The sequence below is a fragment of the Macaca nemestrina genome, chromosome 15, assembly GCF_043159975.1.
Source record: "Macaca nemestrina isolate mMacNem1 chromosome 15, mMacNem.hap1, whole genome shotgun sequence".
NCBI lineage: Eukaryota > Metazoa > Chordata > Mammalia > Primates > Cercopithecidae > Macaca > Macaca nemestrina.
In genome coordinates, this window is record NC_092139.1 from 64,975,320 (window position 1) to 64,993,887 (window position 18,568).

The 18,568-nt window shown below is 40.6% G+C and overlaps 1 protein-coding gene, 1 non-coding gene and 1 pseudogene across 2 annotated transcripts in view; 1 reads left to right on the forward strand and 2 right to left on the reverse strand.

Annotated features, from left to right (window-relative positions):
- LOC139358613 (POTE ankyrin domain family member G-like) overlaps positions 1-12,008 on the reverse strand; it is a 29,884-nt gene extending 17,876 nt beyond the window's left edge. Inside the window, exons 1-6 of the mRNA XM_071079840.1 lie at positions 11,484-12,008; positions 10,923-11,048; positions 6,405-6,519; positions 6,072-6,245; positions 3,116-3,222; positions 1,648-1,785 (exon numbers count right to left, since the gene is read on the reverse strand). Coding sequence (XP_070935941.1) covers positions 1,648-1,785; positions 3,116-3,222; positions 6,072-6,245; positions 6,405-6,519; positions 10,923-11,048; positions 11,484-11,920 — 1,097 coding nt within the window. The 5' untranslated portion in view covers positions 11,921-12,008. The remainder of the gene's footprint in view (positions 1-1,647; positions 1,786-3,115; positions 3,223-6,071; positions 6,246-6,404; positions 6,520-10,922; positions 11,049-11,483) is intronic.
- Positions 315-421, reverse strand: LOC139358978 (U6 spliceosomal RNA). The gene has a single exon (XR_011614478.1). It is a non-coding gene; the product is annotated as a U6 spliceosomal RNA (small nuclear RNA).
- A 3,559-nt stretch (positions 12,009-15,567) lies between the features above and the next one.
- Positions 15,568-16,619, forward strand: LOC139358891 (cyclin-dependent kinase 2-associated protein 2 pseudogene; annotated as a pseudogene).
- The last annotated feature ends 1,949 nt before the right edge of the window (positions 16,620-18,568 follow it).

The following is an 18,568-nucleotide window of genomic DNA, read 5'->3' on the forward strand; positions in this document are numbered from 1 at the left end:
TTTCTTAGGATAATGGTTTATATTGATGTTCAATTCCACCTGACATGGAGACCAAAACTCTACCTATATGTTTTTTAGTTTCCATGAAGAAGTTGTAAGTTGACATTCTCTAATTTTTGACATACACACTAACAACATATTTTGCACCAAACACATTATTCAGCTCTGAATCACCTCATAGACCATCTTACATGACTATTTTTTTAGTACAAATCACAATTTCAATATTTTGGTGGCACCCATTTTTTGCTTTGATTCACACTGTTTCCTTAGAGCTAGTCAGCAAATAGTCAAATGACCTTCCAGTGACTGACCAAACTATGGAATGCTTCAAGAATTTGTGCTGCTTCCTTATGCAGAAGCCATGCTAATTTTCTCTGTATTGTTCCCATTTTAGGATATGTGCTGCGGAAGCAAGCACAAAGCCCTATTTTTACACATGATTAGTGATGAGTCATGCACAGGGCTTGGTTCTGTTAAGTCCAACTAACCTACTTGAGATTCTGAGAATTCTCTTCAATGGCTCCCTGTGAGGTAGAATTTGAAGATATTTTAAAATCTTGAGTTACAGATGAAAGTAGCTTGGACGATTTTCATTATCATGTAAAACAGATCACTCAAGGGCCGACCACAACTGGGAGCCACTGCTTGGAGAAGGTTCATAAATGGACTTTCTACTGCCTAAGGTTCTATAGAGAATATAAAGGTGCCTCACAGTACAGATCTGATAGCAAAGAAGAAGAAACAAACACTGATCTCTTTCTGTCACATTATTTGAACCCCTCTGACCCTTTAGAACAAGCCCAATTAATATCTGCCAGAGAAAAGACCAACAACGGCCTCAAAGGATTTTGTACCATGAAGGTCTCAGCTAATTCTTGGCTAAGATGTGGTTTCCACATTAGGTTCTGAATACGGGGGCAAGTGTCATTTTGCTCACTTTGTCTGCAGATCAAGTCAGGATGCCCAGCTGCCAGAGCAGGGTGCTGGTGCTTTGGGAACAATGGCTGAGCATAGAAGCATAGATATGGGAACTTAAAGACTTGAGGGATCTGAATCAGTAAGGGCATCTTGGTGTCAAAGGTCAACCATTACCAGGCAACAGGACCAGTTTGAGTGGCAACAACGCAGCAACAGAAACAAGGGAAACATCAGAATGACTGGAATGTCCTTTTTATTCTCCTCCTTCTGACTTGATAAAAGGGACTGTCTTCCTTGGATTTAGTGAATCCCTTCAGTTATTGAAAAATTCAAGGAGTATGTAGGAAATAGTCACCAGAAGACAGTACAAGGTTTTCTGTTAAGCTGGACATTTCAAGACTCAAATAACTAAACAGAAAAATGAAAGATATGACACTGTTTTTTAATCCCATCCATAGGTGTTATACTTGGATGAAATGAACAATGTTGGGATCTCTAAGTATCAAGGTCTTAAAAGTCCTGAGATAAAGAATCCTGTATCCATTGGTACTTCTAAATCGTCTTGCTTTTTTTTTGATTTCTTGCTGATGCAGGGGACTAACTGACTGCCACTCTAAAACTAGCTGAACCGCACTATGACATCTCACCTGATATGTAAGATGCTATTGTTATAATTATTTTAAACCTCAATTTAGCATTAACTCGCCTTTTAATGTAAACACTTACACATTATGATGACTAGAAACAGCATAGTCTCTGGCCGTCTGTCCAGATAGATCTTTAGAAGAGACATCAATATTTTGCTCGAGTAGAAGGCTGACTATACTTGCTGATCCACAACATACAGCAAGTATGAGAGCATTTCTAAAATGACAGAGATAATTTCTCCCTTAGGAACTGTAATAAACTTATTTTAAAAGCTAATTTGATATACTTTATCAACTTAACATCTTACCTGTCCATACAGAATTAAAGATTTACATGCACTAAAACACACAAGCACTTGGGTGCTTAAGTGTTCATCTTTGTAAAATACCAACAAGGTTTAAAAGAAGGGACAACAAGGAAACCTCTTATCTCGGTGAGGTATTGGAAAGTAGAAGACATTAATTTAAAGTCTTTCAATGGGCAAAAAACAATGCTAGGGCCACTTATCTGAAGTGGACAAAGTTATAAGTGAAAATTTCCTTACAGCTTCCCTAGATTGATATGCTGTAATAGAAAATCAGCTAGAGGGTAAGATAAGTAAGACCTCTCTGCTTGCTGAAAGCAGTAATATTAATAATACTGGTAAGAATAGTCATAGGAGTTTCAGTTAATGATGCCAATAAGCATGTGCTAGGCACTGAATTAAATGCCATATATATCTTCCTTACTTATGCACAATCAATTTGAAGGATATATTCTCCTACTTTTCATATATGACAACACATTTGGTGGTAAATAAGATTCCCAAGGTCACACACTTACCAAGTAAGAAAGCTAGGGATTAAACCCAGTCTTGTGTGAATTCAAAGCCTAGCTCTTTTCTCTTTATCACCCACCTACGGCTTGCCTTCATTAAAGGAAAAGTGTATCCACTTAAAACTATCTTCACTCCCTCTCTCCATACCAATTAAAAATAAAACCATCAAAATACACTGGAAATAAAAAAGGAAAAGCTGTTGGACCCACAGTATGTGGGAATAGCAATTAATTGTCAAGTAGGGATAAGCTAACATTAATATTCTTCAAACAAGGCAACTTAAAGCAGACTCATTGAATAGAAAAAAGGATTTTCAACTCCTATTTATGTTTCATGCAGCATATTTAGCAGAAAAGCATATAAGACACAGAGGTTAAAAACTACTAGAAAAGGTTAAGAAGTTCAATACTGGGTCATAAAGTAAACTAAAAGCTAAAGTTCACATTTCATAAAATTAACATGAAATCCCTTTAACTAACATAATCTCATCTAACCAAAAACATCATACAACAAATAACATCAGTCAATACAATAAGAGAAGATGAATCCTACTAAAACTGTTCTTCATGTTGCCCATTCGAAATAATTGTTTTTCTACTTAACTGATTTGTGTTGATACTCATCACTATGTCCCAATAAGTATAATTTAATCTTACTAATTTATTATTTATGACTTGAGTGACTGCTATCAATCTCGAACAACACACAGATTAAAAGAAATAACTATACCTTCCACATCTGTCACGTGCACTTAAATTAGCTTTTTTCTTGATTAAAAATTTCACCACTTGCTGTTTTTGTCCATGTACACCAAGCAAAAGTGGTGTGAGGCCATGCTGTAAAACAATATAAAACAAAAACAATATGTAATTCAAAAAATTACCTATTTCTCAGCTGAACTGGAAACTTTATATAAGATCCCGTGGACTTACACTCATAGAAAGTAAATCAAATGTAGCTGCTTCCATCTTACTCTTCTGTGCTTTCCCACATGTTGCTGCTTCCCTTGGAAACACCCCTTCGCTGCCTGACCACATCAATTCTGATCATCTCAAAAACTCACTTTCAACATTTACTGCTTCTAAGACTCTTTGCTTCTAACCCAGCATTTGGCATGGCACTTTTGGATGACGATTTTTTTTCCATTTAAACAAAGAGCTTCTTGAGGGCAGGGGATGTATCTTTTATCTCTATATTATCCAACCCTAAGACAAAATTCTTGTGTATAAAGCAAGAATTTGAATGTAAAATATTTCTTTAGTTTCACATGTTTTACCAAAAGTTCAAGCTCCAATGTGCAATAAAAATTGCTATTAATACTCCTACTGCCCATTTGAAGAATTTTTCCATTCATTCATTTAAAATCTATTTGTATTTACTTTTTCCAGATTGTTAACTAAATCATCAGTTCATAGGATTACTGAAACTAACAGAATTCCCGTCTGTATTCTTAATAACTCCATGGTTTTTAGTGTTTAAACCTGCCATCTTGATTATGTCAAAGCTCTGCAAACATAAGAGACATAATGGATAGTCCACAATACAGCTTCAATTGATTAAAAAAAAGGTTTAGAATTTGCTACAATTCTAATTGAGAAAACTCTGCTCTTAACAATGACTTACTGACCTAAGCACTTGAATAACTGAACAAAGAGACACAAAATCCTGAGAGGGCCATTCTCTACTTAATGAAAGACTACTCACTGCAAATTTCTAAAGACCTTATGAATGGCAGGGAAGAACTGAAGGTATAAAGGAAAAGGCATTATTCCGTAAGCTGATAGCGCCAATAATATTCATTTTAATGTCTCATCCACATATAAAAGTCAGACTTGGCCAGGAATGGTGGCTCACACCTGTAATCCTAGCATTTTGGGAGGCTGAGGTGGGTGATTCACTTGAGCCCAGGAGTTCAAGGTCAGCCTGAAAAACATGGCATTAACCTCATCTCTACTAAAAAACAAAAAAAAAACAAAAAACAAAAACAAAAACAAAACACTGAGATTGGAGAACCACCTGAGCTTGGGGAGGTCAAGGCTGTGGTAAGCTGTGATCACACCACTGTACTACAGCCTGGGGAACAGATTGAGACCCCATCTCAAAAACAAACCAAAAAAAAAGTTAGATTAATGTTATTGGAAAGGAAAGATTGAAAGGAATTAGCACATATCCAACTCCAACTCTTCTGGAAATATCTTAAGTTTCTGAGACATAAGAATTTACATATTACACTTATGTATTCATGGTTCTTAAGCAGAAGTGTATCCAGATTTTGAGAAATTTGTTGTTGTTGTTGTTGTTGTTAGAGACAGGGTCTCATTATGTTGACCGGGCTAGACTCGAACTCCTGAGCTCAAGCAATCCTCCCACCTCAGACTCCCCAGCAGCTGGGACTACAGCCCTGCAACACCACGCCTGGCTTCAAGGAAACATTTTTAAATGTACATATTAGACTTACTCTATCAAAACCTTCAGGGGAAAGCCTGGACTTGTGGATTATTTAAAAATTTTCCTGAGGTAACTGGAATGCACAACTCTAGCTGGAATCTAGTACAATAGATGATTACTTCAGTCTCAGCGCTCATCCACATAACCAATTCCCTTTATCATTTGAGGATTTGGCCAAAAAGAGGAAAGAGTAGGAGAGAGACTCATTTGCTGAAAACATCACATAATTTTCCCCGGTAAGAGTAGAACACGGTCTAGTAAACTCAAAATCCAACCTGATCTTGCTCCTTATAAGCCCCTTATCACCCACCTTCCCATCAAGATATTCTAGAGTTGAAAGCAGAGTTGAGACTCCAATTGGCCATTTTTACCAGAATAGGACACTAAGTCAGTTAATTACTTGTCGTTCCCTCTGCTCAAGTGTTTCCCACTACATTACCACCTATTCACTGCCTATCTGGATCCTCAGAGGCTTCCTGAAATTGATCTCTAAGCAGTTTACAACCCACTAACTCCCTCTCCCAAACTGAAAACTGTCATTCTCTAAAATTGAAAAGAACCTTGTCTCACCATACAAAGGAAACAAATGAATGATCAACAGCAACACACACACACACACAGAAAACCTCTTCATGGTCTTTCCCTCCGTTACCCAATTTCCAAATTGGCCTTGATATTTCTGATTGCTGTCTTTTTCCCTTTCTGCTTCTGCCTCATGTGCAATCAGAAATATCTTAAGACTTGTCACTGAGAAAAAGACTTGTCACTGAGAAATCCATCACCTCATATCTATTACTTTTTTGTTTGTTTGTTTTTTTGTTTTTTTGTTTTTTTTTGGAACTTGCCAAAGGGGCAGGATTACTATTCACTGAACTCTGTTTGAGTTTTCTTGGAGTTTTAATGTAAAACCTATTTCCAGGGCAAATTTTGTCATTTTACATTTATTAGGGGAAAAAAAACCTGGCATGAAAAAAAAACAAAGTATTACCTTATACAAATTCAGTGTTTTTTAAAAAAACATAAACCACAAGAGCATTAAAAAAAAAAAAACTGTACCCTCGAATGCTTCTTTAAAAGTAACAATATTTAAAATAAAGTCTTAGATAATAAACTCATTTCAAACTATTTTCATTCAGGTTATGCTTGAGCTTCCAAATATGGAAAACTGGCCTTACCCAGGTCAACGTTAAAATGAATGCATTTCAGTATTTTGAAGATGAAATTGGTAGACCCATACCTTGTTTTTTGATTCAATATCAGCACCGTATAAGAGCAGTGCTTTCGCCATTAATTTATCTTCATTGTAGATAGCATAGTGTAGAGCAGTATTTCCATACTCATCTGGAATATTTGGATCAGTGCCATGTTCCAGCAACATTAATGCACATTCATCTTCTTGGCATTGTACAGCCTGTCAGTATTAGACCAAAAATAAATTATAAGTCCTGAGAATTAAAAGTAACATTCCACAGCTTTCACCAACTAGTTCCATTTAAATGAGAAAACTCATTTTTATGCTATGTATTGAAATCAAAGCCATCTCATGCTGATATAGTTGACTACTGCATACCTTGATCAGAGCTGTCCTCTTTTTGTTGTCAAGGACATCAAGTTGACATCGTCTGTCCAGCAGGAGTTTTACTATTTCTGAATTCCCATTGGCAGAGGCCAGATGTAGAGCAGTCCTATGAGAGTGAGAAGACTTTTTAGGAAATTGTAGTGCACTATCTACAGCTACATCAATGATTCATGCAATAGCAAACACAGAAAGCCTGCTATTACTCTGCCTTCAAAACAAACTTAATTTCCCTTTGAAGAAAGCACACTACTTATTACCTCATGACTCACTGTATGAATGAAAGAGCAGCCTATTTGAATAGGAAGACCAGAGCCCTTGAATGGCATTCAACGTGGGCTGGAATCCTACTTGAAGCTCTGATGCTTCCCAGCTGTTGCTTACCTATTTTGGTTCTCAATTTCCTCATCAATAAAATGGGAATGAAAAGAGTCGATTTCTCAGAGGAAACCACAGTAATGCTTAAATAAGACTCTACACGAAAGATATAGAATAGTTCCTAACACAAATAACAACAGCTCAGTAATTGTAAGATATTATAATTTTTACTAATACCACTAAAGACAACATTTGAATTCAATGAGATGATACAATTATACCTACACTTTCAGGTATGTTTTAAAGATTACAGGTAACGATGTATTTTAGTGATTCTAAGATGATCATTGTCTCTATGTTTCACCATTTCTCACACTGAAATACCACTTATAATTCATGATTTACTATAACTATAATTGGCAGCATTTAAATAATTCTCTTATTGAGACATACAATAATGGGGCATCATACAATCCCTGGTGCCTTACATTAAGTAGAATATGTTACAATATAACACGTCTGGGGCGGTTCCAGTCAGATGACTAGCATTTAGATAAATTTTAGTTCTTAAAAGAAGTATGGAATAAGAGGGCTGAGGTGAAAACACAAACAAATTTCTAAAATAATCTATTTCTTACTTTGGTTTTCAAAAACTTTAAGCCAAAGAAAGCTTGAAATTCAAATGAATGGCATGGGCTCATTTTTATCAATACTTAGATTTATACAATGTATGTACATTAGATATTTCCAATCATTCATATTAGGATTTAAGACTGTTATAATTCTTATCCTTTTAAAATGAATTTATGAAACTATTTGTGGAGCTTTTTTTCAACGTTTACTTTCAGGGGTACAGGTGCAGGATGTGCAGGTTTGTTACATAGGTAAAAACGTGTCAAGGGGGTTGGTTGTACAAATTATTTCACTACCCAGGTGTTAAGCCCAGTACCCATTAGTTCTATTTCCTGCTTCTTTCCCTCCTCCCACCATTCACCCTCTGATAGGCCCCAGTGTGTGTCGCTTTCCTCTAGATGTCCGTGCGTTCTCATCATTTAGCTCCCACCTATAAGTGAGACCATGCGGTACTTGGTTTTCTGTTCCTGTATTAGTTTGCTAAGGATAATGGCCTTCAACACCATCCATGTCCCTGCAAAGGACATGCTCTCGTTCTTTCTTTTATGACTGCATAGTATTCCATGCTGTTTGTGTGCCACATTTTAGTTCTTAAAAGTACTAAAACAGTCTTTACCCAAGACTTATACATTTTCAGAAGGGTAGTTGAGGGTTATCTTTTACTATTGTCTACCTTCAGAAATGCTTTTGTTTGAAAGGAGGGAAGAAAAGTTTCAATTGAGATTACCTCCTAATGCCCCAATTTTAAATCTCTCAACTTGCTCAGGCCCAGCAGGTAAATATGAAGTTTTCAAAGACGGGAGGATCCTGAGAGATGGTAGAATATGCCTTCCACATAATAGGTGTCTGGCTTATGTTTGATGACTAAACGGATTGAAAGAATGCATAAACACAGCTTGGGAGCTCAATATTTTTAAAGAATGCTCCTGTTGAGTAGAGCAATACATTTACAATAGTAATGGTCATTTATATTTGCTATTTTAGTTTTCATAAATATATAACTAAAATAAAATAATTAATTCATACCTTTTACACATGTTTATATATATAATGAAAAGATAATTTTATAATAAAATGTATATACAATAAAATCTACAGGAACAGGTAAACAGAAACCCTCTACTTCTCAACAGGGTAAAAGTTCACAGAAGATAGCTATCCACAGGAATAAAAATAAATAATAAAATGTGAGAAATTATTTGTATCTATGCAAGTAGCATATTTCTTCTCTTTCCAAGGATTATTTCATTACTAGTGAAATTTAACTAAAACTTTTCAGATATTCATTGCAGAAATCACAGATAAGAGAAAGGGAAGAACTTCACTTACAAATCCCCAGAAATAAGTTTGATTATGTTTTCTACACGTTTTCAGGTAACACAAGAGCAGATTCTGTTTGTGTAGGTGTATAACAAACTGATTTTTTCCTCACTTGATATAGCAAAGCACATCTTTGCACAACATATCTCTGTATCTACTGACACCTTCAATGGTTACATGTTATTCCATCCTATGGATGCACTGAAATTTTTTCATAAAATCTTTATGTGAGCTCTTCTCAATACACTGCTATTTTAAGCAATACTAAGAAAAACATATGTGTCTATTTCATATAGATATTTCAGTATAATAGAGTTGATAGGTAAAAGGCATACACATTTTTAACATGTGGTTCTTATCATCGAAGTGTGTTAGAAAAGTTGCAGCAGCTTAAACTTTCAGCAACTACATAAATACCACTGTTCTTCACCCTCACAAACTTGGTGGATAGAAGACAGTATTTCATTCCTTTATTTATTTATTTTTATTATTAATTAATTTATTTATTTTTGAGATGAAGTCTCATTCCATGATCCAGGCGGGAGTGTAGTGGTGCAATCTCAGTTCACTGCAACCTCCACCTCCCTGGTTCAAGCAATTCTCCTGCCTCAGCCTCCTGAGTAGCTGGGATTGCAGGTGCATGCCACCATGCCTGGCTAATTTTTTGTATTTTTTAGTAGAGACGGGGTTTCACCATGCTGGCCAGGCTAGTCTCAAATTCTTGACCTCGTTATCCACCTGCCTTGGCCTTCCAAAGTGCTGGGATTACAGGCGTGAGCCACCGCGGCCGGCCTTTCATTTCTCTTCTAACTTCAATAGAAAACAGTATTTCATTCCTCTTCTAACTTAAGTTCCTTCTCTTACCAGGAACACTACGTTTTCCTATGTGCACAGGTCACTGGTAGATATGCAAAAAAGTACCTTGCCCAATCTTAAATTGAGCTTATTTTATTATATCTGCATATATATGCTTGGTTCAGTGGCTCAGGCTTGTAATCTCAGCACTTTGGGAGGCTGAGGCGGGTAGATCACAAGGATAGGAGTTCAAGACCAACCTGGCCAAGATGGTGAAATTCTGCCTCTATTGAAAATACAAAAAATTAGCCGGGTGTGGTGGCGGGCACCTGTAATCCTAGCTACTCAATAGGCTGAGGCAGAGAATTGCTCGAACCCGGGAGGCGGAGGTTGTAGTGAGCTGATATTGCGCCACTGAACTCCAGCCTGGGCAACAGAGTGAGATTCTGTCCCAGAAAAATAAATAAATAAATAAATAGTTGCATATATAAATAGGCTTTTGTGTTTTCTTCTGGTATTTTTCTCCTTTTGTATATTTAAAAATTTTAATCTATACTCCAGGAACTTACTTTTGTGACATAAAAATCTAGCTAGTTTTCTCCAAACAGCATGCATTTCATTTATTAATGATTAATCTTGCTTTATCAATATGAAACATCACCATTATCAAGTGCTAAATTCTTACATATATTTGGGTATTTCTGGATTTCCTATTCTGTTCTATTCATTGATATTTTTTCAGTTGTTAGTAAACAATTTGTGGAAATAACACATTCACATTTTGATATCTGGAAAAGCAAGTCTTTTTCCATTCTGTTACAAAAAATTAACTTATTACAGCAATAAAATACAGGATGTGCAGTGTAAAAATGCTAAAACTTTGCTATTTTTATTTGGCTTACGTAAAAGTGATAAACACAGAAAAAGCTCACATCTTAAGAAAAACGAATCTTCCTATTCAAGGACACAAACCATCTTCTCATTTCAGTTTCCTTGTAAGGTTCCTCAGTAAAGGACATATTTACATAGGGTACATTGATATAAAATCCATATTGGATTTTATTTGAAAAATATTTAGCCCAGAAGTTGATATATTATGGGACTTAGTTCTCAATATACACCTTTCTATAATGTATAGAACATTGTTTTAAAATGTGTACATTAAAAATAATCTGCTGCATCGACTTGATTTTGCGAGTTAAGTCACTTTCATACAGTCTATTAGTGTTCTATAAGGGAAATTATAATCGGATAGGAAATCAGCTAAAGTTTTGTTTCTGTGTTGTTGTTCATAAAGGGCCTGTGCCCTGACCTCTCTGAGGTTTCCACACCCAGGGTGGTGTGGGGCCTGCGGAGGAACAGAAAGCCAGGACCCCGATCCCTCCAGGAGGGTATGCCCCCATCATCCCCCCACGTCCCGCCTCCTCCCAGCCCAGGCCCGGTTACCTCTTTTGTTTGTCCGTCTTGTTCACGTCAGTGTCCCTGAGCATGACGATGAGATCCTTTCTGGGGACTTTACCCCACCAGGCAGCTCTGTGGAGCTTGTCCAGATCTTCTCCACTGACGTGGTACCTGGGCTCCATGAAGGCGCTGTCGTCGTAGTCTTCCCAAGCTTCCACGTTGCTCTCCCCGCGCCCCTTGCAGCTGGGGACGTGGTACCTGGGCTCCATGAAGGCGCTGTCATCGTCGTCTTCCCAAGCTTCCACGTTGCTCTCCCCGCGCCCCTTGCAGCTGGGGACGTGGTACCTGGGCTCCATGAAGGCACTGTCGTGGTAGTCTTCCCAAGCTTCCACGTTGCTCTCCCCGCGCCCCTTGCAGCGGGGGACGTGGTACCTGGGCTCCATGAAGGCGCTGTCGTCGTAGTCTTCCCAAGCTTCCACGTTGCTCTCCCCACGCCCCTTGCAGCTGGAGACGTGGTACCTGGGCTCCATGAAGGCGCTGTCCTCATAGTCTTCCCAAGCTTCCACGTTGCTCTCCCCGCGCCCCTTGCAGCTGGGGACGTGGTACCTGGGCTCCATGAAGGCGCTGTCGTCGTAGTCTTCCCAAGCTTCCACGTTGCTCTCCCCGCGCCCCTTGCAGCGGGGGAAGCAGTGGCAGCACCACTTGGCCATCTTGCTCCTAAGTGTCTTCATAGCAGAGGCATGGTGGTCCCCAGAAGTGCCCACGTTGCTCTTGCCGCTCCTCCTGCAGCAGGGGAAGCAGTGGCAGCACCACTTGGCCATCTTGCTTTTAAGTGTCTTCATAGCGGAGTCGTCCTGGTCTCCAGAAGCACCCACGTTGCTCTTGCCGCTCGCCCTGCAGCAGGGGAAGCAGTGGTGGCACCACTTGCCCATCTTGCTCCTGAGACCAAATGGCTTCTTCACAGCGGAGGCAGCGGGTATTGAAGAAACCTCAGCCACCATCTGCTTTGAACAGCCAGGGGAGGCCGGTAGTCGCGAGCACATCGCGTCTACCAACCAGTTTCACCAACTAGCAGGAAATTCTGGGTTTCCGATCTGTTTGAAGAGAAAGGTCAATCCCAGCCAAAACCTGCCAACCCCAGCAGGCGAGCCCAGCCCACCCCACCCGGGAAAACCCACACCCAGCCGGGGAAAGCCCACGCCCACCCAGGGTGATCCCACGCCCCCCCCCCCAGGAAGGGCCAACCCCCGCCGCGCCCCGCCCAAAGGAAACACCCAACCCAGCCAAGGGAATGCCAAGCCCAGCAGCGAAAAGGTCAAGCCCAGCAAAAGAACGCGATGGAGGAAACGTCAATCCAAGCGAGAAACACCGAAACACCGGGCAAAGCGATTAACGCCGAGCCAAGCGAGGAACGCCAAGCCAAGCCAGGAACGCAGAGCCAGGCCTAGCCGTTACAGGCTAGCCAAGCCGTTACGCGGGTGCGCGTGCGGTGTGCGCGCCTCAGGCGGCGTCATTGCACGTGGCACAGACAGTGGCCAATGTGTGCAACCTGCGCACAAGTCTTGGTGCCACGAATATCAGTGACAGCCTTGCGTTCCCGGCAAACTTCGTGGGAATTGGCGGAGCCTTCAGGCTATGGAGGAGAAGCCTCTGGTTGGAAAAAGCCTCTTGAAGCAGGACAGGGGCTAGAGCGCCTGGAACTGGAGGATGCTGACAGGCTCCTCTGAGGAAAGCCCGCAAGACACTCGTGGCGGTGCTGTTGCCGGTGGCCACGGCTGCCGCTCAGAGCTCGGGCTTCTTTCTTATATTTGTTTTGGTTTTATTTTGCTACTATTTTCTACTTTCTTGATGTGATAGCTGAAATTTTATTTGAGAAATTTCTACTTTTCCGTCATACACATTTAGTGAAACACATTTTCCTGCCAGCACTGGCTTTACCTGTGTTGAATCAAGTGTGATATGTCGTATTTTTATTCAGTTTAATATATTTAATAGTTTCCCTTGAGACGTTTCCCTTAGGAGTGTGCTTGCTGTTTAGCGCTATTCACAATAGCAAAGACATGGAATCAATCCAAATGTCCATCAATGATAGACTGGATGAAGAAAATGTGGTACACATACAACATGGAATACTATGCAGCCATAAAACAAGAATGAGATGATGTCCTTTGCAGGGACATGGATGGAACAGGAAGCCATTATCCTCAGGAAACTAATGCAGAAACAGAAAGCGAAACACCTAATGTTCTCCCTTATAGTAGGACCTGAACAATGAGAGCACATGGACACAGGGAAGGAAACAACACACAATGGGGCCCCTGGATGGGGGCGGGAGAGGGAGAGAATCAGGAAAAATAGTTAATGCGTGCAGGGTTTAATGCCAAGGCAATGGGTTGATATGTATAGCAAACCACCATGGCACAAATTTACCTGTGTAACAAACCTGCACATCCTGCACATGTACCCCAGAACTTAAAATAAAATAAATAAAAATGTAAAAAAGAAAAAAACCAACAAAACGAAAATGTGTGCTGTTTATCTTTCAAGTATTTAAGATTTTGCTGTTATCTTACTTTTTTATTTTGAATTGGATGCCATTTTGGCTGGAGGATACATTCTACATGATTTCAGTTCTTTTAAAACTCTAATGTTTGTTAAAATGCAGGACACAGACCATCTTGGTTTATGTTCTGTGGGTACCTAAATGTTCTGCTGTATTCTGATGCTAGGGGGTGGAGGAGCAGGGGTTTTTGTTGTTTCGTTTTGTTTTGTTTTTTTGAGGCAGAGTGTCGCTCATTTTGCCCAGGGTGGAATGCAATGGCCTGATCTCGGCTCACTGTAACCTTCGCCTCCCGGGTTCAAGCGATTCTCCTGCCTAAACCTCCCCAGTAGCTGGGATTACAAGCACCCGCCACCACACCCGGCTAATTCTAGTATTTTTAGTAGAGGCAGGGTTTTGCCATATTGGCCAGGCTGGTCTCCAACTCCTGACCTCAGGTGATGCACCCGCCTTGGCCTCCCAAAGTGGTGGGATTACAGGCCTGAGCCTCCGCACCCAGCCAAGGGTGGAGTACTTTATAAATGCCAGTGAGTGGCAGCCGCCAACATCAGTAGCTGCTGACACTGCTAGCGACTGGGGCGGACAGCGGCCAGAGCCGGAACCCAGGCTTCCTGCCACCTGTGCGTGCGGCGCACACCTGGAAGCTGTCCTCCCACAGCCTACACCGGGGGGCACAGCAAAGCTGGGACTCATGTTTGAAGGAAGGAAAAAAATCGAACGCGTAACCCAGCACTGTTCTTTCCAGATCCATCCCGCTGGCCCTCTTGTTTCCCACGTTTTTGAAAACTGGCTACTCTGACCTCAGATCCCTAAATCGCAGCCACTGAGACCTGGCTCTCAGAAGCCAAAGCCCTGGCACTTTCCAGGCTGAGCAGGAGGAGGTGAAGGCAGACTGGAGGCTGGTCCAAGACAGCTGAGGGCTGACCATAGGGGGTCATGCAGAGGCCACCACTGGGGCCGCTACACGTGACATGGGATTTGGGCCATTGGGTAGAAGGCGTGGAGATGGGGCACTGCCAGCGGAGCCAGGGAGGAAAGAGAACACTCTCCAAATTGTCTTCCAGGGTTTCCATGAGCATTTTATTAACTCAGAATCTGTCAGGAATAATACTAGGGAGTTACCTTTCCCTGAAGATGGCTCTTGTCAGAGTAGTGAGATAGGTGTGGGGGGGGGGGTAGGGGGGAGGAAGAGGAATGTGAGGCTCAGTTTACACATATTAAGATCAGCAATGGTGTGCCGCTGGCAGGAGCAGAGCGAGCCTGGAGATTTGGGTGGCTGCAGTTGGTAAGTGGTTGCAATCCAGAGAGTGGGACTGAGATCCTCTCTTGTCATGTTAGCATCCCGTTTCCTGGGCGCGGCTCTGACATCCTGCAGGTGGTCATTTCACTCATGGAGGCTTTGTCTCTCTTCCATCACCCCAGACTCAGCTTCACACTCCAGGGCTGCACACCACCAGCCACCGTCATGTTAACCCCTTCCCAGGTCAATGTGTCCCTCACCTGGAGCCCAATCTGCTGGACAGCCTTGGACCATCCATTTTCGGGGTGGTGGGCAACCTGGTGGCCATCGTGCTGCTGTGCAAGTCGCGCGAGGAGCAGAAGGAGACCGCCTTCTACACACTGGTATGCGGCTGGCCACCAACGACCTGTTGTTCACTTTGCTGGTGAGCCAGGTGACCATCGCCATGTACATGAAGGGCGGGTGACCTGGGGCCAGCCCCTGTGCCAGTACAGCATCTTCATCCTGCTCTTCTTCAGCCAGCCCGGCCTCAGCATCATCTGCACCCTGATATCTATACAGGTAATTTGTGTTCGACATTCTCAGAGGAGTTTCATAAGCTTTATGTTTTATCTGGTTTATAAACAGAGTCCTCAAATGCGTAAAAAAGAAATCATACCAGGATTGAATTTCAGCAGGAATAAGTTTATTTTACCTATTCAAAATTAAAATACTTTTGTTTTGTTTGATAATGTTTTTGTTAAAGATACATTTTTGAAAAAAATTTAGGTAAATATTTAATAATGTCCCCTTTTCTATCCCAAGAAGTAATTTCATAGTTTATTTAAATTTTTTTAACAAAAGTGTAGCATAGATTTCTTAAAAAAAAATGCATATTTTAACTCAATAAATCCAAAATACTGTGGCAACATGTAATCAATGTAAAAATTACTAGAGATAGTTTGCATTCTTTTTTCTTATGAAATCTTTGAAATCCATTGTGTATTTTACATTTTAGTACGTCTCAACTCAAATGTGAAATTTTCATCGAGAATATCTGAACTGTATTTAGATTAATAAAAACGGCAGTTAAAAAATTTAACATAGATTTAGTACGGGGTGTGCAGCCAGCTTGCAAATCAGATCTCGGCTGAGCGGCCAGGCAGCCAACCCCCGAGGAGCGGCCTGCTGGCTCCGCAGTGCCCAGAAGTTGAGGATGTTCTACAGATCCATCATGCCTGCCCCCAGCAGCACCCCCGGCTCCAGCACCCCTGGGCCGGGCACCCCGGTCCCTACAGGAAGCGTCCTGTCGCCGTCGGGTTCAGTGCCAGGAGCCGCTGTCCCTTTCAGACCGCTGTTTAACGACTTTGGACCGCCTTCCATGGGCTGCGTGCAGGCCATGAAACCACCTGGCGCCCAGGGCTGCCAGAGCACCCACACGGAACTGCTGTCGGTCACAGGGGAGATGGGCAAAGGGATCCGGACCACCTTCGCTGGCAGCAAGAGCACCACGGAGCGCCTGAAGAGAGGGATCATCCATCCCTAGTCAGAGTGCCTGGCGGAGACAGAGCGGAACCCACACACTTAACAGGAAGCTCCTAAGCCTCTGTGTCTGGACTTTTCCCGGCCACTCCAGAGCACCTGCTTCTCCCTGGCCCTCATCCCTAGTTGCACTAACCATCCTGGGCTTCCTGGGTCCTGTGTCCCTTGATGGTGCCCTCAGGAACCAAGGGGTGGCTCTCACTGCAGGTGGCAGCACTAACGATCCTCCCTTCCCCCCACCCCACTCCGCCAAAGCAACAAGAGTTAGCAGCGAGGTCCCCTGAGTCCCACCCATGACCTACCCACAGTGTTGCCCACTGGAACTTTCTGTGGGCCCCACCACTCAGCCCTTCCCAGCACTTCTCCCACGTGCCCCCAGCCTCCTTCTCCCTCAGCACGTCTCAGGCCTCAGGCCTGACACTTCCCTGCCTTGTGTCTTTTGCTAAATATGACCTTTCTACATTAATAAAAGATGATTTGGAGTTGTGCTCTCTAAAAAAAGTTTAATATAAAAGAGAAATAAAAGAAAATTTAGCAAAGGAATATATCGATGAATATTTAAATATTTAGATGACATTACTACCAGACATAATGAGATAATCAGATATTTCATTTACTTATGATTAATATGTTTGTATTTATTTTTTTATTTTATTTACGTATTTATTTTTAGTATACTTTAAGTTCTAGGGTACATGTGTACAACGTGCAGGTTTGTTACATATGTATACATGTGCCCTGTTAGTTTGCTGCACCCATTAACTCCTCATTTACATTAGGTATTTCTCCTAATGCTATCCCTCCTCACGCCCCCAACCCCATGACAGGCCCCTGTGTGTGATGTTCCCCGCCCTGTGTCCAAGTGTTCTCATTGTTTAATTCCCACCTGTGAGTGAGAACATGCAGTGTTTGGTTTTCTGACCTTGTGATAGTTTAAACAAACTAGCAAGTTCAGAAGTCACTTTATAAGAGAAATAATGAAAAATAAAGTATTACTGACATTGGTAACAGAATAAAAGTTAGAGTTAGACAAAGTATTAACAAATAAGCTTATTTATTTATAAGAGAAGGGAAAATATTAGAAAGGATTAAATGACGTCTTGTCAACATGAAGAAAAACTGTATTATATATAATTCATTTGTTAACTTATTATTGTGTTTCCTTGTATAATTTTCACTTGGTTTTGTCAGTTTTACTACTTGCTTCATTAGTTCAAAAACTACATCTTCATAGACCATTTCAGCTTTTGCTGTGTGGGCAGAATTATAAAACCCAGTTTCAAAATTTCAACTGAACGTTGTCAGCATTTTTCTTTGGGCTTTTTATTAAAAACAAAACAAAACAAAACCCCCCCCAAGTAATTGTGTGTGTGTGTATTTTAGCATTATCATGAATGTAATAACAATAAAATCAAACAGAATCAAATGGATAAGCAATATGTTGGACTAGCATCTCAAGTATGAAAATGGCATTGCCAACAGTGATATGATTTTTTCAAAATGGTCAACTTTTTAAAGTATAATCTTATTTCAACCTAAAATCTTACTATCGGAAAGTGTAGTGTACATTAAAATGTTCTGAAATGCCTTTATTCACATATATTAAATGGTAGTACTCATTCAGTTATCTACAAATTGGTTTTTCACTTCTGTAATTGTCTTATAGAATGTTCAGAAGTTATGCAGAATGTGAGATAATTTTCTATTGAATATGATCATTTTATCGTTGCAAGACATCAAACATCCCTGTTGCAAGCCATTAAACACCCCTGTTTCCTACCAAATAAATGTACAATAGTGATAAATGTAAAGATGTTTTTCAAAAAAGACACATTTTCGAGTTATAAAACAAGGATTTTAAAACTTGAATTGTTACAGTGAATATGTCTTAATATAGGCTACGGTCACTTTAGATAAAAAAATTACCTCACGTCTATTTTCAGTATTACTTAAAGGTATTTATGTAGTGGCAAAGAATTTTTTTTTGTTTTTTGCCTAGAGGCAGATATTTTTCCACATGGCTATTTATGGTATGAAACTGTATTTAAATGCATGTACACATATAAAAGCTGCCACTGTGGCTGTAAACTATTAAAAGTTATCAAGATTAAAAAATAAATAAAAAATAATTGTTTTTCTATGAAATGTCTTTATTCAAGTCCAAATTTAGAGGTTTAAAATGCTTGAAATGAATAAAAGTGAGTGTTTCACATATTTCAGTCGGAATGGCCTTTGTCCTAGTTTTATTAGTGAAGCAGCAGACTGCATTTTTTTCGCTCTCACACACCTTCAAAAGCTGGAGAGAAAAATTTGATAAAACTTCTAGGACATTATGTGATGAAACACATTAAACACTGAAGGAGAAATACA